The sequence below is a fragment of the Myotis nattereri genome (genome assembly GCF_964212035.1).
Source record: "Myotis nattereri genome assembly, chromosome: 9".
NCBI classification, from domain to species: Eukaryota; Metazoa; Chordata; class Mammalia; order Chiroptera; family Vespertilionidae; genus Myotis; species Myotis nattereri.
In genome coordinates, this window is record NC_138084.1 from 76,725,032 (window position 1) to 76,740,471 (window position 15,440).

The following is a 15,440-nucleotide window of genomic DNA, read 5'->3' on the forward strand; positions in this document are numbered from 1 at the left end:
TACTGCATTCTCTTGGTTTTCTTCCATGTCTCCTTTGCTGGTTCCTTCTCTTTTAATGTTTGAGTGCCTCAGGGATCAGACAGTGGTGCCTTCCCTAATCATACTCACTACTTAGGTGGTGTCCATCTGTCAGAAGTCCTACTGATTCCACTTTCAAAACATTGTAAGTCTGACCACTTAGCACTACGTGCAGCACTACCACCCTGGTCTAACCCAGCATCATCTCTCACTTCAACTGCTGCAGCAGCTTCCTACCTGGTGTCCCAGTTTCCACCCTTGCTTAATACACTCTATTCTCAACACTGAAGCCAGAGGGATGCTTTTAAAATGTTAAATTAGATGAAATCACTTCTTTGCTCAAGCACCTCTAACTGGTTCCATAATTTTAACAAGAACCAAAGTCCTTACAATGGCCTACAAAGCCCCCAAATCTCCCGCACTCCTGCCTCCCATTTACCTTTTTGACCTCCTCTCCTACTATTCTTTCTTCTTGTTTACTCTTGCTCTTCCTTCTTGTTTGCTTTTCTTGCCATGCAAATATCCCTGCTATTCCTTGAACACACCAAACATTGCTGCCTCAGGGCCTTTCATTTACTCTTCCCTCTCCCCGGGTCACCCTCTTATCTATATACTGAGATTTCTAATTTTTGCTCAAATATCAGTTAGACCTTCCCTGACCACTCTATTTAATATTGTAATCAACTTCCCTACTCCTCATGCTCCTCTCCTTGCTTTATTATTTCCACATGTTAACATCTAATATACTACACAATTTTCTTATTTTGTTTATTGTCTCTCTCCCTCCATGAGTATGTAAAGCTTATGAGAACAGGGATTTTTGTCTGTATTCTTCATTGTGGTATTCTCACCACATAGAATAGTGTGAGACACATGGTTGGCTTTCAATAAAGATTTCCTGAAAGACTGAGTGACTGAGTGAATGTAAGAAAGAAAAGGAAAGGAAAAAAAAAAAAAAGAAAGGAAGAAACTTGCCCAAAGCAATGCAACAATTAATATAGTGCAGCTAGCATTTTAAACAATTAATATGGTATAGCCAGATCTGCTTGACTTCAAAGCCCATACCATCTATCTATATATATAAAAGCCTAAGTGACCGTTAAGACCGGACAACCAGCCGGTAGCTATGACGTGCACTGACCACCAGGGGACAGACGCTCAATGCAGGAGCTGCCCCCTGGTAGTCAGTGTGCTCCCACAGCCAACCTCCCGCAGTCCCTCCCCCTGGCTGGCTGGGTGGTCAGTGTGCTCCCACAGCCAACCTTCCATGGCCGGCCAACCTCCCGTGATCCCTCCCCCCGGCCGGCCAACTTTCTGTAGTCCCTCTCCCTGGCCAGCCAACCTCCTGTGGTCCCTCCTCCCAGCCGGCTGGCCCCAATCGGCCCCGATCGGGACTGGGCGAGATGGCCCCAATCAGCCCCGATCGCTGGCCAGGTCAGGGGATCCCACCCATTCACAAATTTGTGCACTGGGCCTCTAGTTCTATTATCACATCAGTTAAGAAGCTTCTAAATAAGCCAATCTGAGAAAGACAAATATCACATGATCTCACTTATTTGTGGATTCTGATGAACAAAATGAACAGACCAACAAAATAAGACCCAAAGCATGGAGGCTTGGAACAGACTGATATACCTTTATGTGAGGGGTTGAAGGGATGAGAAGAGATAAACCAAAGAATTTATACACTTATATGCATAGCCCATGGACATGGGCAACAGGGTAGTGAGGACCTGGGGTGGGGAGTAAAGGGGGAGGAAATGGGAGATATTTGTAATACTATGAACAATAAAAATATATTTAAAAAAAAGAAGATCCTAGTTAAAAGAAATACCTTAAGAGTTTAAATGAGCTCAATAAGCATTATCATAAAAAAGAGAAAAAAATAAGTAAAAGAGGCAAGATAACTGTCTCCTGAAATACAATTAGAACATAAAACACTGAACATCAGTCAAAGAAGAAGAGTGATCTTTGAGAGACAGGAAATAAATGAGGAAAGGCCAGTGAATGCCTTGAGAAAGTGTGCAGGTCACAACATAGTGAGCAGAAACCCAGCAAAGTCCTTGAGTTGAAGAGACAGAGCTGAGAGTCTAGAAAGAAAAAGGCCAATAGACACTACAAAATGGAGTACCAGAGAAGAGAGAGCTACACATGGATAGAACACTAAAGTTCCACAGAGGGTCCCCCCTTCAGCTTTCAGGAGTCTACTAGTTGGTTCATGTGTGTGAAAAAACTACCCGAGACCAAAGAAAGAACCATCTGAGAGGATTATAGAGAATAGTGTCTAGACCAGCCGTGGGCAAACTACGGCCCGCGGGCTGGATCCGGCCGTTTGAAATGAATAAAACTAAAAAAAAAAAAAAAGACCGTACCCTTTCATGTAATGATGTTTACTTTGAATTTATATTAGTTCACACAAACACTCCATCCATGCTTTTGTTCTGGCCCTCCGGTCCAGTTTAAGAACCCATTGTGGCCCTCGAGTCAAAAAGTTTGCCCACCCCTGGTCTAGACTGAGTACTGCTCCAATCATAAAAGAAAGACCAAAATGGATCAAACTTTCCAAATAATTTAACTATATATCCAAACAAAGATTAAGTTGAGTTATAGAAATATAAAAATATGTGGCAACCAGTAAGATAAAATTGACAAAGTCTGCCATCCAATCAAAGACTAGCAGGCATGTAAAAAAGCAGGAAAATATAACCAAAATTGAGGAGATATATCAACCATTCAAATCTGATCCAAAACTGATAGAGATGCCAAAATTAGGGGACATGGAATTAAAAGTTATTAAAACTGTACTCCATATGTTCAAAAAGCTAACTAAAGACATAGAAGATGTTAAAAAAAAAAAAAAGCCCTAATCAAGTTTATAGAGCTCAAAATGACAATGCCCGAGGATAAAGAATTAACTGGATGAGATTAATGGCAGATTAGACATTGTAGAAGATTAGTAAACTTCAAGACACAGAAATAGCAACTATCCAAAATGAAATACAGAAAGAAATAGGAATTTTTTAAAATGGAAAAGCACATCAGTGAGCTGTGGGAGGATTTCAAGCAGCCTAATATATGTATAATGGGAGTCTCTGAAGAAAAGGAGAGTGAGCCAGAAAAATCAGTTAAAAAAATAATGGCTGAAAATTTTCAGAATTTGATGGAAACTACATTCACAAATCCAAGAACTTCAGTGAACACCAAACATAAGAATCATAAAGAAAACCACACAAAGGCACATCATAATCAAATTATTGAAACCAGTGATATCAGAAAATCTTAAAAGCAGCCAGAGAAAAAAGGCACATTACATACAGAGGCATAAAGAAAAAGATGACAGCAGATTTCTTGTCAAAAGTAATGCAAATGAGAAGAAAATGGACAAACGTCTCTAGAGTACTGAAGGAAAAAAGTCAACCTACAAATATATATACCCAGTACAAATATCTTTCCAAAACAAAACAAAATAAGATTACTTTATTTAATTTAATTTTGTTGTTGTTGTTAATCCTAACATGAGGATATTTTTCCATTGATTTTTAGGGAGAGTGGGAGAGAGAGGGAAAGACAGAGAGAAACATCAATGTGAGAAAAACACATCGATTGGTTGCCTCCTGCATGAGCCCTGACAGGGGAAGAGCCTGCAACCAAGATATGTGCCCTTGACCAGAATCAAACCTGGGACCCTTTGGTCCGCAGGCCAATGCTCTATCCACTGAGCCAAACCAGCTAAGGCTAAGATTATTTTAGACATATGAAAGCTGAAAGATTTAATCACCAACAGATCTGCACTACAAGAAATGGTAAAGAAAATCCTTCAGGCAAAAGAAAAATGACACCAGATGAAAATAATGTATCTACACATAGGAATGAAAATGAAAGCATGTATCTACATATAGGGATGAGACAATGATATCTCCACTGCTAAACATGTAAGAGTTTTTAAAAATTTGAAGTGTCTTTAAAACTAACTTTTTAGACAAAAACAACACTATGTTTTATAAAATAGGTATAAGAAAAATGTATGATAAGAACATAAAGACCAAAAAGGCAAAACAGAAGTATATTATTGTAAGGTTCTTATACTGCATGTGAAGTGCTGAATATTACTTAAATGTAGACTATAAGTTAAAAAACCTGTATATGGATGTTCATTGCAATTCATGAGTAATAGCCAAAAACTGAAACCAACCCAAATCTGTGTCTATCCTGTGTCTATCAACACAGGAATGGATAAGCAAATTGGAGTAAATTCATACAATAGGATCTACTAACAATAGAAAAAATGTTGATTGGTACAACAAAATGGATGAATCTTAAAATAATTATACCAAGAGAAAGAAACCAGACAAAGAGCACATACTGTATGATTACATTTATATGAACTCTAGAAGACACAAACTAATCCTCAGAGTCAGAGAACAGATCAATGGTTGCCTGGTGGTAATGTGGGACAATACAGATTACAAAGCACACAATAAACTTTTAAGAGTGATGGATATCTTGATTGTGGTGATGGTTTCTTTCACATATGTAAAACTTATTAAATTGTACACATTAAAATATGTGTAATTTATTGTATATAAACTATTCCTCAATAAAGCTGCTTAAAAAACAATTTTGGACTTAAATTTAGGTTAAAAACAAAAAAATATTTAGACTATTTACAGTGCTCTGGCTCCACAGAGTAAAAATAAAATAGATGAAAGCTAGAACTAATAAAATACTTATAATTTTTAAGGGTTAAGTTGGATCACAGAAACCAACTACTCAAATACTTTCTTATTAAAAACTAGAGGCCTGGTGCACGAAATTTGGCATGGGTAGGGTTCCTAAGCCTGGCTAGCGATCAGGGCTGATCAGGGCCTTCTGGCTGCCAGCCAGGGCCTCCCTTCCCCAAGCTGCCGGCCGGGGTCTTCCTTCATTCTGCACTGCCCCCTGGTGGCCAGCACACGTCATAGCGAGCATCGAACTTCTGATCTCCCAGTTGAACTCCTGAGGGGGCACTTTGCACATAAGCCTTTTATATCCTACTAGAGGCCCAGGGCACGAAATTTGTGCATGCGGGGTGAGGAAGGGGATGGGTTCCCTCAGCCCAGCCTGCACCCTCTTCAATCCGGGACCCCTCGGGGGATGTCTGACTGCTGGTTTCGGCCCAGGGATCCGGCCTAAACTGGCAATCAGACATCCCTCTCACAGTCCTGGACCGCTGGCTCCTAATCGCTCACCTGCCTGCATGTCTGGTCACCCCTAACTGCGTTCTTCCCCTGCCGGCCTGATCACCCCTCACTGCCTCTGCGTGCCGGCCAGATCGCCCCTCACTGCCTCTGCGTGCCGACCTGATCGCCCCCAACTGCCCCCTCCCTGCCAGCCTGGTCACTCCTAACTTCCCCTCCCTCCCCCGCCGGCCTGGTCGCCCCCAACTGCGCCTCCACCCCCCCGCTGGCCTAGTCGCCCCATGCAGCCCCATTCAGTCGTTTGGTCGTCCCTCACTAATCCCCCTGCTGGCCTGGTTGCCCCACGCAGTCTGCTTGTTCAATTGTTTGGTCATCCCTCACTAACCCCCCCGCCGGTCTGCTCACCCCACGCAGCCTGCTTCTTCAGTCGTTTGGTCGTCTCTCACTAACCCCCTGCTGGCCTGGTCGTAGGCAGCCATCTTGTGAGGGCGTGAGGGTTAATTTGCATATTACCTCTTTATTATACAGGATATATTCTATAATAATAAAAGTGTAATATGCTAATTCGACCAGACGTCCTTCCGGATGACCTTCTGGATGAAGCCGGGGCTGAGAGGGAAGCCTGGGTCCTGGGTGCCTGCCGGTGGCCAGAGGGAAGCCTGGGTCACAGGTGCCAGAGGGAAGCCGGTGCCAGCAGCCGGAGGAAGGAAGGTCTACTCTGCATGAATTTCGTGCATCGGGCCTCTAGTATATAATAAAAGCCTAATATGCAAATTGTCCCCTGGGGCAGTCATTCGACAGGAAGACCAGGAGTTCAACCGCTTGCTATGATGTGCGCTGACCACCAGGGGACGGCGCGGAACATGGTGGGCGTCGACAATCGAACTTCCAGTCTCCTGGTCGAACTCCTGAGGGGATACTTTGCACATTAGCCTTTCATATCCTATCCTATCTAATAAAGAGGGAATACGCTAATTGACCCTCACACCATTGCAAAGATGGCGGCACCCACAGCCACAGATGGAGGCGCCCAGTCCCCTCAGCCCCGCCCAGGCGCCTGTCTCTGGAGTCCCCCAGTCCCCTCAGCCTCCCGGCCACCCAGGGCCAGCCCAAGGCACAGGCAAGCCTTGGAAGGCAGCTGCCCAGCTGTCCAGGGCCAGCCCAAGGTGCAGGCAAGCCTTGGATGGCGGCTGCCGGGCCACCCGAGGCTTAGGTAACCAGGGCTGGCCAAGGCTTGCGCTGCCGGCAGTGGCAACAGCAGAGGTGTGATGGGGTGTTGCCTTCGCCTGATTGCTGGGTGGCCTCCCACCTGAGGGCTCCCGGACTGTGAGAGGGGGCAGGCTGGGCTGAGGGACCCCCCTCCAGTGCATGAATTTTCATGCACCGGGCCTCTAGTATAATAGTATATAATAAAAGCCTAATATGCTAAGTGTCCAGTTGTCTGGTTAGCCATTCAACCAATCAAAGCGTAATATGCTAATGATATGCTAAGGCCATTCAACTGCTTACTATGACATGCACTGACCACCAGGGGCAGACACTTGGACCAGTAGGTTAGCTTGCTGCTGGGGTCCGGTCGATTGGGACTGAGCAAGACGGGCCGGACACACCCTGCAGCCCTCCCATGGTCCCTCCCAAGCTGGCCAATCTCCTGCATCCCTCCCTGGCCCTGATCGTGCAACTGTGGGGTCTCTCAGCCTGGCCTGCGCCCCCTTGCAATCTGGAACTCCTTGGGGGATGTTGGAGAGCCAGTTTCGGTGCAACAGCGGAATGACCCGTCACTATGACATGCACTGACCACCAGGGGGCAGACACTCAATGCAGGAGCTGCCTCCTGGTGGTCAGTGCGCTCCCACAGGGGGAGCACTGTCCAGCCAGAGCTGGGCTCACAGCTGGCAAGCGCAGTGGCAGTAGTGGGAGCTTCTTCTGCCGCTGTGGCAATGCTAAGGATGTCCGACTGATGGCTTTGGCCCACTCTCTGGGGGAGCCGGCCAAAGCTGTCAGCCGGACATCCCCTGAGGGCTCCCAGACTGCAAGAGGATGCAGGCCGGGCTGAGGGATCCCCACCATCCAGTACATGAATTTTGTGCACCGGGCCTCTGGTATATAATAAAAGCCTAATATGCAAATTGTCCCCTGGGTCAGTCGTTCGACAGGGAGACCGGGAGTTGACCACCAGGGGGCGGCACAAAACATGGCAGGTATCGGCAACGTGGTGCTGGCAGGCGGTGCTACCACCCAGCTCCCAGGCACTGAGGGAGCCAAGCAGGGGGCCTGGCCCCGATCAACTGCCGCGCAGGCGGGATGGTAGAGCAGGTGAGGGCGTGGCGCCAGGCCACGGTGGGGTGCCAGGCAGGGCTGCGGGGCTGCGGGGCTGCGAGGCTGGGGGCGTGAGCTGGGCCCCATCCCTGCAGGCCACCCTGAGGGACCCCACCCATGCACGAATTCATGCACCGGGCCTCAAGTATATAGATAAAAGATATCCCAGAAAATTAGTGACTTGCCCAAGGTCTTACAGCTTCAGTTAAAGGCTTAATAAACTGTTTTAAGATCCACAATGGCAGGGATTGTTATTTAGGCCACCACTGTATCCTTTTTACCTAGTACAATGCCTGGGACATGGTAAGAGTTCAATAAATATTTGTTAAAAAGGAGGGTAAAAACAAAGATAAAAGGAAAGGAAATCTCCCTTGCAATATGACTGAAAGTGTCTCCTTATCTTCAATTTTCTAATCTCTAACACAGGTGAGAAAATTAAGCAATATCTTTAATATTATAAATAGAAGAGAATAAATTATATTCCATATTTTTAGCTAACTGAATATTTTATTATATTTGAGTGCTTAAAAATTTCTAATTCATGTTACCAACTCTTGAACAGGCAGAAGAATAGAAAATACTCCATTTATGAAGATTAGTGACATTTTTAAGTTTTAATCCTCACCTGAGGATATGCTTTTATTGATTTTAGACAGAGAGGGAGGGAGGGAGGGAAGAAGGAAGGGAGAGAGAGTTAGAGAAACATTGATTGGTTGCCCCCCGACAGGGGATTGAACCCACAACCTAGGTATGTGCCCAGACTGGGAATCGAACCCCCAATCTTTATTTTGGTGTTCAGGATGATGTTCCAACCAACTGAGCCACCTGGCCAGGGCGACATTTTCAAATTCTGAAAATTAAGGAAAAGTGCTTACCAAAAATTTCTCCATTTTTTGCATATTCTGTCACAAGGTACAACATGTTTTTGGTCTCCATTACCTATTGATAAATAATTCCATATTAGTCTGACAGGAAAGAATTGAAATTTGCCACATTTTATAGAGTTACTTATTTTAAAACTACTAATAAAAGTGTCAAAGTCATGAACAATTCAGAAGCTGGCGAAGAATAAGACACAATATCCTTATGCTAACACTCTGGTGAAAAATCTAGATCCTTGCTCTTCCACCAAGTGTCATCCATGGACCAGCAGAGGCAGCACTGCTCAGGTATCTTAGAAATAAATGTAGGCTCTCAGGCCCCACCCAGATCTACTGACACAGAATTTATCTTTTAACAAAATCTCCAGGTGGTTATTATGCACATTCAAGTTTAAAAAATGCTAATATAGGTAACTGGAGTTTTGAAGTTCAATTTTTTACCACCTCCTCACTGACTTTTCTAGCCCTGTGTGATACGGGAGACTCTGATCGAGGAAAGGAGAATAAAACACAGCTCAGTTTATCTGGCACAGTGTGATATTCTTCCTACTATACTTTAATACTGTAACAAGTATTATTATTTTAAAACATTGTTCAAAAGTTTCTTCATAACTCCACCGCTATATATACTTTTATTTAAATTAGTTTTTCTAGGTTCAGAAAAGAAGCCTGTCATTGTCATAAACTTGATTTTTCAAACTATACTGAACCGAAAAGAAATGAATTTACAAATTCAAAAATGACTGAGTTTTAGATTGCCTCTCTGTAACACTCTACCATTTTACATACTGGCACATACTAATAGCATAAAATTGAACTGCTATCTACTAAACAGCTGAAGCAAATTTGCTTTAACATGTAGGTGTAGGACTACCCCCTATCAGACCAGAAAACTAAGAGCCACCTACAATTTGGGTCTAAACAAGTCAAACAGCAAATCAATTTACCTCATCATTTAGTTCAAATAAACATAGAATTATCATGTGAAGCTTCATGTTTTAACCTCAGTTTGACTTATGGGTCATCAGAGACTTCTAAGAATGTGATAATTTTTTTATAAGTATCCTCTTCAGAAATATTTTTTAAAAAGTGTAAAGGGGCCTGGCTGGCGTGGCTCAGAGGTTGAGCATCAACCTATGAACCAGGAGGTCACGGTTCAATTCCCGGTCAGAGCACATGCCTGGGTTGCAGGCTGGATCCCCAGTGGGGGGCGTGCAGGAGGCAGCCGATCAATGATTCTCTCTCATCATTGATGTTTCTATCTCTCTCTATCTTTCCCTTCTCTGAAACGAATAAAAAATATATTTATAAACTAAAAAAATTTAAAAAAGCATAAAGGGAGAAATACTCTGGTATACTATACATTTGACCTAAGAGGGCCTCTAGGGTTTTAGAACTTCAGCAATTGTTTTGAGTGGCACACCACAGTCTCTCATTTTTAGGTAATGCTAATGCTAATGGTCCCACACCTCTTTAACTGCAAATTTCTATCAATAAAAAGTTGTTTAGCTAAATATGTATATGTGTATGTACATATGTATACATAAAATATGTATCTGCATTTTGAATATATAAAGAGATACAAATTACATACTCGTGCCACTGTCTAAATACAATAGGTACATATAGTCTAGCATACTGTAACATTTTAGTTTGAAACTAATTTTCCAATATAAATATTCCACATCTTAATGAATGAAATTATTATAAGTGTTTGGTATTACATTACCATTCTTAAAGATGAAATACTCTTTAAAAATATGAGAAAGTCTTCCTTTTAAAAAACATGGTTTACACTTAAAATGGGTACAGTTTCTTACAAAAATTATATCTTAATAAAGTTGTTTTTTAAAAAATGGCTGTTACTTTATCTAATATAACAACCCAAATAAAACATAAGATTTGGCTCTACGTATTACAAATATGTCACTAAGTAATAAATCATTTTTGGCCTTTGTATTTAATAAAACAATAGCAATATACTTTTTAACTAAGCAAAATTCCCATGTCCTCATTAATAGTACCACCACCAAATCCCAGCAGGTTTAAGATGGTATCACAAATGCACAACTATGAGCTTTTAATTAAAAAAAAATTTAAAACATATTTTTATTGATTTCAGAGAGGAAGGGAAAAGGAGAGAGAGATAGAAACATCAATGCTGAGAGAGAATCATTGATCAGCTGCTTCCTGCACGCCCCTACTGGGGATTGAGCCCGAAACCCTGACAAGTGACCTGACTGGGACGCAAACCATGACCTCCTAGTTCATAGGCTGATGCTCAACCACTGAGCCACACCGGCCAGGCAAGCTTTTTAAATAAATAACTTACAGTATGAGAGACACGTTAAAATTAAGCTACAAGTTTTTATTTTCCCAATTTTTTATTTGAATATAGAAAGGTGGTTCTATTCAGTTTAGTAAAAACATGACATCATCCTTTTTTAATACGTTGAAAAAACTATCATAAAAGAGAAAAATGATGATGCAAAATAGAGAACTGAATGTGAGAAGCATGGAGAGTTGTAAGGCTAAGTCATACCTGATAAAGTTTGATTATGTGAGGATGGTCTAACATTTTCATTATTTGTACTTCTCGGTAGATTTTCTCAAGGTTCACTGCATCCAGCTGAGATTTATCTATAATTTTTATCGCCACCTGCATCCCATACACAAATAAATACAGTTAGTATAGAATGGTTAACATTTTCCAGTTAGAATCTTTTTAATAAATGACATCTGAGACTTTGCCTGTAGGTTCCTATTACAATAATAGCTAGATTAAATTCAATGCTCATTTATTCATTCAACAAATAGTTCTTAAACATCTACTATGTGTAAAACACTGGTATATTTTGTTCGGTAGTGTCTTCAGTGTGCTATGAAGAATAACCCTACAAAGTTACTTTAATAAAACACATTCCCCTTTCAATACAAACGAAATGCCTTTGTACTCCATTTATAAATTAAATAGAATCTCAGCAGTTTCAACTAGTTATTATCCCACCACAAGGTACCTATAAATAAATGATCAGCCAACGAGAACACAGTTTCTATTGTGCTAAAATGAAATATATATACACACACACACACAAGGCTAAGTGACCGACTGTACATCTGTCCAACGAATCGGCCAGTGTATATGACGCACACTGGCAATTTAAAAATAAACATTGACTCGCATATGTGTGATACATATAAAGCTCTTGCTGGCGCCTTAGCATGCGTGTGTTGCTTTCTCTCGAGTTCGAAGAGCGTGTGACGTTAATGTTGTAAATACTTCATCACAAGGGAAATTAGTCAAGCAATCTGAAAGTGTTTTTACTCTTAATGTGGTATACAGGGAGATATCTGCATAATCAACTTATCAGTCATTGTTTTTATCAGTTGTTTTATATCATGTCTTTGTTGTTTTTATATCATGTTGTTGTTTATTTATTAATCAATTTATATATTATTTCCATATACATTTTACTTATTTTATTTCATCTCTGACACTATTATAGAGAAAGGGTGAGTAGAATATTAAAATATTTCTTCTAATGTCCTTTTAATGTGCAGGAATCCATGCACCAGGCCACTAGTTTTTCTAGAAAAGCCAAATGATAGGTTCAAAAGCTAATATAAATTATAAAAATTCATCTCCATGAAACTACCCATTGGATTAAATTTTTTAAGATATATTTTTATTGATTTCAGAGAAGAAGGGAGAGGGAGAGACAGAAACATCAATGATGAGAGAAAATCACCAATTGGCCGCTTCCTGCACACCTCCCACTGGAGACCGAACCTGCAACCCCGGGCATGTGCCCATGACCAGCATCGAACCTGGGACACCCTGGTCCGCAGGCCAACGCTCCATCCACCAAGCCAAACCAGCCAGGGCTGATTTAAATTTTGTTCTAAAAAACAAAGTGCAAAAACTCAAATGTTAGTAATTATACTAAATTTTGACTTTCATAACAAAATCTGATTTTTAAAAATGTGGCCTCTCTCTGTTATAACTAGATAGGAACCCAAACCCTCCCAAGGTTAATAATTTGAAGGAGCTGCATTTGAAGATGAATAACTAGGTAATCAGAAATCAACAATCATGTACCTTTTTTTCATGCAATCAAAAAAACCCAATTTTTAAAAATTAGTATATCTTTGGTTAGGAAATAAACCATTCTGACTTAAAATTTTCAGATAATTAGACACCACCCAAATTTAATTGTAAGTTCTGAAGAAACTCTAAAATGTACTTTTCATTCTTTGTATGTATTCTGAACATAATTCAGTTGTATGTTGTTTCAGGGTAATATTTAAGATATTGATACTGTATGCACGATAATCTAATAGGATTCAGCTTGTCAATTCCCTCAGACCCTTGATTATACAATTATTTTTTTTCTTCTTTCCTTATAGCTACTCTGTCCTTTGCTTGTATCTCTACTGTAAGGTTTATTTCTTTTCTTTTTTTAAAAAATATATTTTATTGATTTCTTACAGAGAGGAAGGGAGAGGGACAGAGAGTCAGAAACATCGATGAGAGAGAAACATCGATCAGCCGCCTACTGCACACTCCCCACTGGGGATGCGCCCGCAACCAAGGCACATGCCCTTGACCGGAATCGAACCCGGGACCCCTGAGTCCACAGGCCGACGCTCTATCCACTGAGCTAAACTGGTCAGGGCTGTAAGTTTTATTTCTTACCTTTGTCTATTTCTAATTTGCTGTCACAGCTTGTTTTCTGATTTGAATTAATTGTAATCCACAGAAGAACTCAAGTTCCCAAGAGAAATCAGATTACTAAATATATTCATAAAACTAAATTTTTGCCCAAGAGCTTCTTTGCTAGGCAGTTTTACAACAGTTATTTTGATGTTTGTTAGTATTTTGCTTCTGTAATCAAAATATTCTGAAAGCAGAAAGTGCTAAACTTTGCTAGAAATGAGACCATAGGCACAGTTATTATCATTACTTTGGGTAAAAGTTGACAGATAAAAAGATAACTCTATACTTTATACTCTATACTTTATACTTGAATATTTTCAATATCCCTTAGGACGGTAACATGGGCATATTTTGTCTCCCCATTTTAGCTCTCTCTTCATATTTGCTCCTACTAGTATGTATCAGATAGGACTGTTATGCCTCCCATTCTCTGTGGGCTGGCCTAGTGTAGAGAGTATCTTGAGGGGCCCAGTAGTGCAGTCTCTTTGTTCAGCTGAGCTGGACGCTCTAGGAGTGCCCCTTGTGTGCACTCTTTGGGCTCTCCTGTTGTAATTGGGACTTGATTATTGATGTCCCGTTTGTGGGAGGGATCTACCCTCCAACTTGCTACCAGTGAAGTTCAACCCCAAGGTTGTCGTGCCAGCTGTCCAGTGGGCAGGGACTCCTTAGCCCAGAGGCTGGGTCTGCTTTGAGTCTCACGCCTTGATTTTCCCTGTTCTAAGCTGTACTTCCCTCACCGAGCTAGTCCTGCAGGTGTCAGCTGCAGGTGTCAGCTGCAGGCGCTTGGGCTCCCGCTGGCTTTTGCCTCGCTGAGCAGTCTGGGATGGGTCTGCTGTGGAGACCCAAACTGCTGTTTCTGACTAATTAGATATGTATGCATTGTTTTAAAAATAACCTTCCGTGAATTTATTGGAGATTAGAAAAGTTAATATTCCTTCTGCAAGTGTTCAAAAAGAAAGTTTCCTATACAACTTTAGAGGGCACATTGGATAAGCTAAAATGATTACTAAATCCCATGTAAAGTAGCAACACTGAATATTATAACCTCAGAAATAGGAAAACGATAATTAAAAACAACAAAATACTACCCTGGCTTATGTAGCTCAGTTGATTGACCGTCATACCATGTACCAGAATGTCTCCAGTTTGATTCCCAGTCAGGGCAACAAAACAAAAACAAAAAACCTAACAAAATACCTAATATGTCACTTATATCTCAAAAGATACCATTTTCACTTATTATATTTACAAAGATTAAAATGTAAATACCCTTGAGAGCTAAGGTTCAAAGAGATGGCCACTTTTATATGTGGCTGCTAGGAATAAAAAATAGGTTATAACTTTTCTATAAGGTAATTTGACAATGTCAAGAACCTTAAAAATCACCCATCCCATTTAGCCTAAGGATTCTACTTCTAAGAAATTATTTGAAAGAAATAATCTGAAATGATAATTTATAACATTAAAAAGTAGAAACAGTAACTAGGAAATAATTACATGAACTATGGTAAGTTTACATTATGACTTATTAATATTAACTATTAAAATGGTTCCTTTTAATAATGTGGAGAAATGCTTAGACTAAATAATAACGGACTATTTTATTTTTCCATTATACTTTTCTGTATAATTTCTCTTTGATTAAAATGAATATTTTTCTAATAAGAAAAAAGAAAATGGAGTTATATTTATCAAATATGCTAACTTCTTTATCTGTAAAATATTAGTCATTTTCTTAATTTCTAAATTCTTTACAAAATGGGTATATTTTAAGATTTAAATATTAGTTAAGACTATATATAGAGATGTTTCCAATAATCTTAAGTTAAAAAATACACACAAAGTAACAACTACGTAAAATACAAATTTGCACAGATTAAATGTAAGAGCAGAAATCAAATAATGTTAAACTGATGAATAAAAGGAATATTTTCATGTTTCAACATATAATTTAATGCTTATGTTACCCTGTATGATAAATTTAGAAAAAATTATTTCACTTCTCATAAGAAATATTAATCTCATACATTTAAAGAAACCACACACACAAGTGGCTTTGAGGAACTTTATAAGGAAGTTACAAAATAAGAGCTATTCTTCTAGTAACAAATCAGAAGGCATTAACATATGTTTGCTGTCTCAGGTAATATCTGCTTCAGTGTTATTTACTACTAACACACTAATTCTACATTGTCTCTCTAAAGAAGCAAGTAGATTTATCCTTACCATACAATTATATTTTTAAAGTTAAAAAATAAAATTTGACTAAAAAGTGAATGTAAGTAGTCTACAATGAAAGGGTTTCTGAAAGCAGTAAAAGTCAGTAGT

General features: G+C 40.2%; 1 protein-coding gene across 1 annotated transcript in view; it reads right to left on the minus strand.

Moving 5' to 3' along the window:
• Positions 1 to 15,440, minus strand: part of SIK2 (salt inducible kinase 2) — a 129,604-nt gene that overhangs the window by 107,717 nt on the left and 6,447 nt on the right. Inside the window, exons 2-3 of the mRNA XM_081100154.1 lie at positions 10,938 to 11,054; positions 8,390 to 8,453 (exon numbers count right to left, since the gene is read on the minus strand). Of these exons, the coding sequence (XP_080956280.1) occupies positions 8,390 to 8,453; positions 10,938 to 11,054 (181 nt within the window). The remainder of the gene's footprint in view (positions 1 to 8,389; positions 8,454 to 10,937; positions 11,055 to 15,440) is intronic.